The sequence below is a fragment of the Rhododendron vialii genome, chromosome 5a (genome assembly GCF_030253575.1).
Source record: "Rhododendron vialii isolate Sample 1 chromosome 5a, ASM3025357v1".
NCBI classification, from domain to species: Eukaryota; Viridiplantae; Streptophyta; class Magnoliopsida; order Ericales; family Ericaceae; genus Rhododendron; species Rhododendron vialii.
The window spans coordinates 25,274,736-25,281,784 of record NC_080561.1 but is presented as its reverse complement, the minus strand read 5'-3'; the positions used below and the strand labels follow the sequence as shown (position 1 = coordinate 25,281,784).

Sequence of the window (7,049 nt, the reverse complement as noted above, 5' to 3'; positions counted from 1 at the left end):
AATGAACATATGACATTATATAAGGTTAAACCTAAACAACCAAAATCATTTTAGGTTTGCATCCTTAATATCGTTATATGTGGTCTTCTGTCATGAGTGGATGAGTATATAATGTTAAATACGAGCTGACGAATGAGTATATAACATAAAATGTAAGTATCTCATATTAAATGTGAACTGATGAACGAGTATATAACGTTATATATGTACAATAACGTTATATACAGTGTATCAGAAAAGGAGAATCTTCTGTTGCTCTATTCCAACGTAATTGCCGGGATTTCAAATGTAAAACGGATAATGAGGGATAATGGGTTAAAAGTATGGGATTTGAATGAAAATGGTAATTTTGTCAGGCACTATTTCCCTTTTTAAATGTAGTGAACTTTATACCTTATCAAATAAATATTAGTGGACCTAATGGGTTAAAAATTTGATCAATGGATCTAGTGGGTTAGAAACATGCTATAGTGGACCCTCCTCTCAAAAAAAACCTCAAGTATATAAACTCGTCTCATTTCACTCACAGCTGCGCTCTCTCTCTCTCTCTCTCTGGATCATCGCCAACCCCTTCACTCCCCGAAACCCCAGTGCCAAATCTAAGGTTCATCAACACTCGGCCGTCGATTCTCGGTAAGACGACGTTAATCATCTATTTGGATTCTAATCGGTCAACACTATGTCTCTAATCATCAAAATCTACTCTCTTGCAAATATGCATTTGACTCGTATCGATTATGTACTTTCATCGCAAGAAAAAGAGCGATTCTGTTACCAGATGGAGGCTGCATGCGATTTGTATTGCTTGTATGCTTCGGGTTTGAAACCAGATTATCTGGGTTTTGATAGATAACCCCTGGCTTGCCCTGCATCCACTAGTGGCTCTCCAAATGGTTTTTTTTTTTTTTTTTGAAACGCTATTATAACGATAGTGTTCTATTTAAAAGGTTATGATTCTTGTACTCTTTGTAAATGCACTCGAAAACTTGTCATTTAGGGTGGGTTCATGCTATATTTTTTGTATTTTTCGTTTTGGTATTTTTTGCTTTTCTAGATTTTTGTTAATTCATGTTTTGTTTTTTGGATCAATCATCTTTTCTTGAGGAGTGGAATCTAAAAAGTACAAAATTATGGCCAAAGCAGAAAAAGTTCTCTAAAGACAAAAAAAAACAAATAGCTGGCATTTTTTTGTCTATAATGTCGTCTTATACAAAACGTTTTTTCAATGTCGGCCTGGAATTTCATACTTTTCCGATTTCTCTTGTCGAGACAAATAATTAATCCCAAAAGTTCTGATGAAAAACTAAATCAAAAATTACGAAAAATAAGTTTTAGTCAAAAAAATACTGAAGACAAAAAATTGTAGCGTGAAGTGCTTAAAATTACCCATGGCTGATAGCACTACTCCCAAAGCACACTAGAAAGACAAGTTTCGGGGTTCAAAAATTATTTTCCTTTTTAAAATTGTTTGAAGTCTTATAGGTTTGCAAATTGCCACCCTTAATTTTTTTAGAAGAAAACATATTATTTACCACCCATAAGTAATCTGAAAAGTATAATTTGGCAAATTTGCATTTGTAGGGTTAAGATCAAGCGTCCAGCAATGCTTTTATTTAGAGTTTTGTTAATAGTGTAGACAATTCAAGTGATGTTTTGCACTTCTAGGTGGAGCTTCATATTGGATGCTGTTTTTTGGAATTTGTATCTTTGTATTGTTATCGCGTGGTAGATTTTCTATTACTTCTTCAATTGTGTGTAGGTATTGTTACTGGACAAAATTCACTTTAACCCTAGTGGTTTGGCTTGTGTGCGGGTAACCTTCTCATTGTTGAGAACTAAGAACATATTCTACGCTATGGTTTAATGGACCTGAACATGGAGATGAGGTGAAGTCCTTAAGCATGCCAATTCCAGAGGGTAGGTTCTTGCTGGGAGGTCCTGCAAAACCTCAGCCCAAGTTTGCTGAGGACCATAGGTTTCATTAACCCCTAAGAACCCTAATTGAGTTCTTTCTATGAAGCACTGACATGCCTAATTGTAGTGTTAGAGATGTTGGGGACATGCGACAGGCCGGGGACATATGGGACACTTAGGTGGCGTGTCCTTTTGATTTTGTTAATTTTAAGCAGGGGATGCATTGGGGAAGCAAGTGCCTCAAGTTAGACACAGTTGGGAACACGAAAGGGATCAATTCTAATTTCTGGGGTTCAGTTAGAACTGTTGAGGAATATACGAAGTAAAGATTACAAATAAAAGCATTTTATCTTGATAAAGCAATATAATAATATTGACAAAAAAGTATAAGGTAAGATTTGCAAAGGCTTATACGAGTTTGGTTGTTTCTGATAGTACATTATCCATGTGAACAACAACGAAATACATAGGTTGTATATACTTTTTGCCGTGTTGCCTGCCGATTCCCTTCTATTCAGAATTGTTGTGTCGTGTCCCGTGCCTGTATCCATGCATCTTAAAGTTTAATCTTATGGCAATTCCTAATCACTATCTAGGGTAGGAGATTTTGAAACTTTGTTATCACAATTTGCTATCACACTAGCAAATTACATAGGAACGCATGATCCAAAATATGGAACACTAACATCCCAAAACAGTGAGTTCATATCGATCAAGCAATCTTGATGATTTTCCTACTTATGTCCTTGCCATTTTAGAGGGAGATGAAAATAAGACGTAATCAACCAAAAATGATACATTAATAGGATAAATGGTAAAGAAAAAAGTCTGTCCAAATGCTTCTAAAGTTCTATTTTACATCAAGGATTTCAAAAATACCATTCTGCTTATTGGATTTTTGTCTCCTACAATTTGTTCCTTCTTATACCACAACTATAGGAGTCTACCCCACCATACCACCATTTAGGACATGTGGCGTATCTTGTTCCTATCCTCGTTCTTTGTATCGGAAGGATCCTCGTTCCAGGTAACAAGTTTTGAAAAGAGATAAAACGCTGAATTTCTCTCTCAAAGTGTTGGACAGAAAACTTCATTTGCTTATAACAAATAGTGGTGTCTAATTTGGATGTCTGGAAGCGTTTTATATTTTCCTTTTTTCTCTAGATAATTTGTACTCTTCGATTTGAAATTGGGTTGCACCACTGCAGTGCCGGAAAAAACGTTCAAGGCCAGCCTTTACCAGAGATAAAGGTGATGATTGGATGGCATTTGGATCGAAGAGAGAGAGAGAGAGAGAGAGAGAGTCCATAAAACTTAGGAAGGTAGGTGCTTATTTGTTGTTACCAATGATACATGGATCCTTCATTTTGGTCCAAGTACCCGAGTCGTGTGTCTGACAACCGTATCCATTTGGACACTCGGATCCTCTAATTGTTATGATATTTACAGGAAATAGCAAAAACCTATTTTTCTTAACCTCTTCTTGTTTTACATACATTTCTAAATATAATTTATGTTACCTAATCCGAAAAATTATGTAATATATACTACAAACAAGTGTACAGGACATGCCCCCATACCCATACCCAATTTGGGGAACATATCCCAGTATCCTAAGATTTATGTTTAGGAAGGTCCGGCGCTTGGACTTGCATCCGCACCCAATCCTCACATCCAAGTCCATGTAACATAGGTTGTTGCATGCTATGCCTACAAGGGCCAAACCACAAGGGGGAAATATATGTTTCCCATCATTTTTCATACGAGATTAAGTATATGGTCTTCTATAATGACTAACCACAAGGGGGAAATATATGTTTCCCATCATTTTTCATACGAGATTAAGTATATGGTCTTCTATAATGACTCAGGTCATGGCGGGGAAGAAAGTTATAGCTATACTTCAATCTGGCGGTGAATTCGAGACCAATCAAGATGGCTCATTGTCATATAGAGGTGGGGATGCTCATGCTAGGGAAATTGATGAGAACATGAAGTACAAAGATTTCAAGAGGGAAGTAGCAGAGGTGTTTAACAGCAATCATGGTAATATGTCCATCAAATATTTCCTGCCGGGCAATAAAAAGACACTTATCACAATATCTAATGACAAGGACCTCAATTGCATGATCAAATTCCATGCTAACTCCGCCACTGCTGATATATATGTAATTATGGAAGATGTAGTTGCAGCCCATGTCTCAAACATGTCTGCAAGCAGGTAGTCCTCCATTTTTCTTACATGCAATTTAATTCAGTTTTTTGTTAATAGGTGACATGAGATTTTAGTCTTAGGCTCTGTTTTTTACAGGGTAAAACGGTTTCCTGAAAATAATTTACCTATATTCTGTTCTTTGGTTGGACAGCTTACGTAGAATTTTTTCCAGGGAAAATAGTTTACATTATAGGCCAGAAATGATTTACATTCCAGAACCCCGTAAGCCATTTTGCGGATTCTAAAATTCAGTCGTTCACAGCTCAGAGCATTTGATGTCATTCACTTCTGAAATTATTTTCTTGATCAGCCTTGGCCTTTGGTAAGCTTGATGTAAACAAGTGACCCACAGGTTGAGGCAAAGCTGGAGCAGGTCAGCTTATCTCTTGGAACAGGTAAAAATGGCGTAACAACAAACTGCCTAAAGTCAACCAGATGGCGGAAAAGCAAATAAAAGGGAATAATTTTTGCAAAATCATTTCGCATGTAAAAACATTTTGTTGTATTAAGTTTCTTACATCGATGCAAACAGAGCGTTACTGTTTTTGGATGTAAGGTTTGGGAACATTTGATCCTGCAGGTCAAGTCGGACTACTTTTTCAGGAGCAGGCGTTCTAGTTGACCCTCCTAATGTTGTGGACAATGTTGTGGATGACAGTGTTATTCTAGATGATATTACCCATGTCGATGCCCATATGGATAGTCCCACTGATATGCCTCCACCCTTTCCTTCTGATGGTTCCAATGATGAGGAGAAGCATCCTAAAGCTGCAAAAGAGTGGCAGAACAAACTCACGGGTGTTGGCCAAAGGTTCAATAGTGTTAGTGAATTTCGTGAGGCTCTATGTCAGTATGCTATAGCACATCAACTTACTTTTAAGTATGTCAAGAACGACACTTCCCGCGTGACTGCCAAATGTAAAGAACAAGGTTGCTCATGGTTTATTCATGCAAGAAAGTTGTCAAACACCCAAGTATTTCGTATTAAGGAAATGAATGTCTTACATACGTGTGAGGGGAATACTATGACAACCGGGGCTCGGGCGACTAAAAATGTGTTAGCAAGTATCATCAAGGAGAAGATGAAGGATCACCCGAATTACAAGCCCAAGGATATTATGAGTGACATTAAACAAGAATATGGACTTCAGCTAAAGTACCATCACGCATGGCACGGGAAAGAGAATGCTAAGGAGCAGCTTCATGGTTCAACTAAGGCCGCATATAGCCAGGTACCCAACCTCTGTGAGAAAATAATGGAGACAAACCCTGGTAGTCTAGCTACCTTCACCACAAAGGAAAACTCGAGCTTTCGTCGCCTGTTTGTATCTTTTCATGCCTCTTTGTATGGCTTCCAACAGGGTTGCCGACCTCTGCTTTTCCTTGATAGCACACCCTTAAAGTCAAAGTACCAAGTAACATGGTTAGCAGCTACAGCTGCTGATGGGGCTGACGAAGTTTTTCCTGTTGCTTTTGCAATAGTCGATGCGGAAACCGATGAGAACTGGCTTTGGTTTTTGGTACAACTAAAATCTGCATTTTCAACAGCTCAGAGCATAACGTTTATTGCAGATAGAGAAAAGGGACTAAGGAATTCGATTTCGGATGTATTTCGCGGTTTGGATGTACACCATGGGTACTGTATACGCTATCTTTCGGAACAACTTATCCGAGACTTGAATGGGCAATATTCCAATGAAGTGAAGTGTTTGATGGTTGAGGATTTCTATGCTGCTGCATCTGCACCTAGGCCTAAAGACTTCCAGAAGTGTGTACAAAACATTAGAAGTATCTCAATAGACGCTTATAATTGGGTTTTGCAGAGTGAGCCTTCACACTGGGCAAATGCGTTTTTCCAGGGTGCAAGATATAACCATCTGACAGCAAACTTTGGGGAGCTATTCTACAGTTGGGCATCAGAAGCGCATGAATTACCGATAACCACAATGGTGACTACTATGCGGCTGAAGGTCATGGAGTTGATCTATAGACGCCGTGTAGACTCCAACCAATGGACGACAAGGCTAACTCCATCCATGGAGGAAAAGCTAGAGAAGGAAAGACTAAATGTTTGTTCCCTTAAAGTGACAATTTCAGGTGGTAACACGTTTGAGGTCCGTGGCGAGTCTGGCGACACCGCTGAAGATGTTGATCTTGACCAATGGGTTTGTAGTTGCAAAAGATGGCAGCTTACTGGTTTGCCATGCTGCCATGCCATTGCTGTAATCAATTGCCTTGGTCGTCACCTATATGATTATTGTTCTAGATACTTCACAACTGACAGCTTCAGGTTAACGTATTCTGAATCCATACATCCTGTTCCAAATACAGATTGGCCCACGGAGAAGGACTCTTCTAATAGTGCGGTGACTGTAACCCCTCCTCCTCATCGTTTTCAAGCAGGCCGGCCTCCTGCTGATTCAATTGAATCACAAAGGGTGGTCAAACGTAAACGGCAACCAAAATGTAGTAGGTGCAAGGGTACCGGCCACCATAAGTCAACTTGCAAAGAGATTTTGTCAGAATGCTGAAACTGGTAGGTACATATCAATAAAACTTTTGAGGTTTGTGGCAATAAAACTTCGTTGCATGGCAATTTTGTTCTATGCTCCTACATTCTTTTGACGGTTTTCTTTGGGTACTACATGCATATAAGAAACTTTTGACGGTTAGTATTAGGTTAGGCTAGTGACACCACTGCGAATGGTGTTACCGTAGCACTTAATGTTTGCTCCTTTTTCGCCCTTGATGTTTTAGTTTCAGAATTTGACATTTATGATCAATTTCACGCGATATTTGCTGCTAATGTTATAAACATGATTGAAGGGTTTGCCCGATCATCAACTTTAGGCTTCCGAAATTAGACGAGGTGCGTGCAAGCTGTCTGGACATCCGGTTATAAAAAATAAAATAAAAAAGA

The 7,049-nt window shown here is 38.7% G+C and overlaps 1 protein-coding gene across 3 annotated transcripts; it reads left to right on the top strand.

Annotated features, from left to right (window-relative positions):
- The first annotated feature begins 486 nt into the window (after positions 1-486).
- On the top strand, positions 487-6,725 carry LOC131326759 (uncharacterized). Of its 3 annotated transcripts, none has more exons than XM_058359629.1 (4): positions 515-633; positions 3,123-3,236; positions 3,786-4,135; positions 4,710-6,725. In XM_058359629.1, exons 2-4 carry the CDS (start codon positions 3,177-3,179, stop codon positions 6,658-6,660), a joined length of 2,361 nt encoding a protein of 786 aa, XP_058215612.1. In that variant the 5' UTR covers positions 515-633; positions 3,123-3,176; the 3' UTR covers positions 6,661-6,725. The 3 variants fall into 3 exon arrangements, with proteins under 3 accessions (XP_058215614.1, XP_058215612.1, XP_058215613.1); XM_058359630.1 differs by having other exon boundaries at positions 543-633; positions 3,079-3,236; XM_058359631.1 differs by lacking the exon at positions 3,123-3,236 and having other exon boundaries at positions 487-633.
- Positions 6,726-7,049: the final 324 nt, after the last annotated feature.

Coding starts and splice junctions, on each gene's coding strand:
- LOC131326759 (XM_058359629.1), top strand. CDS start 3,177: ATGGCATTTGGATCGAAGAGAGAGAGAGAGAGAGAGAGAGAGTCCATA. Junction 3,237..3,785: donor AGTCCATAAAACTTAGGAAG/GTAGGTGCTTAT, acceptor ATAATGACTCAG/GTCATGGCGGGGAAGAAAGT. Junction 4,136..4,709: donor TCAAACATGTCTGCAAGCAG/GTAGTCCTCCAT, acceptor TTGATCCTGCAG/GTCAAGTCGGACTACTTTTT.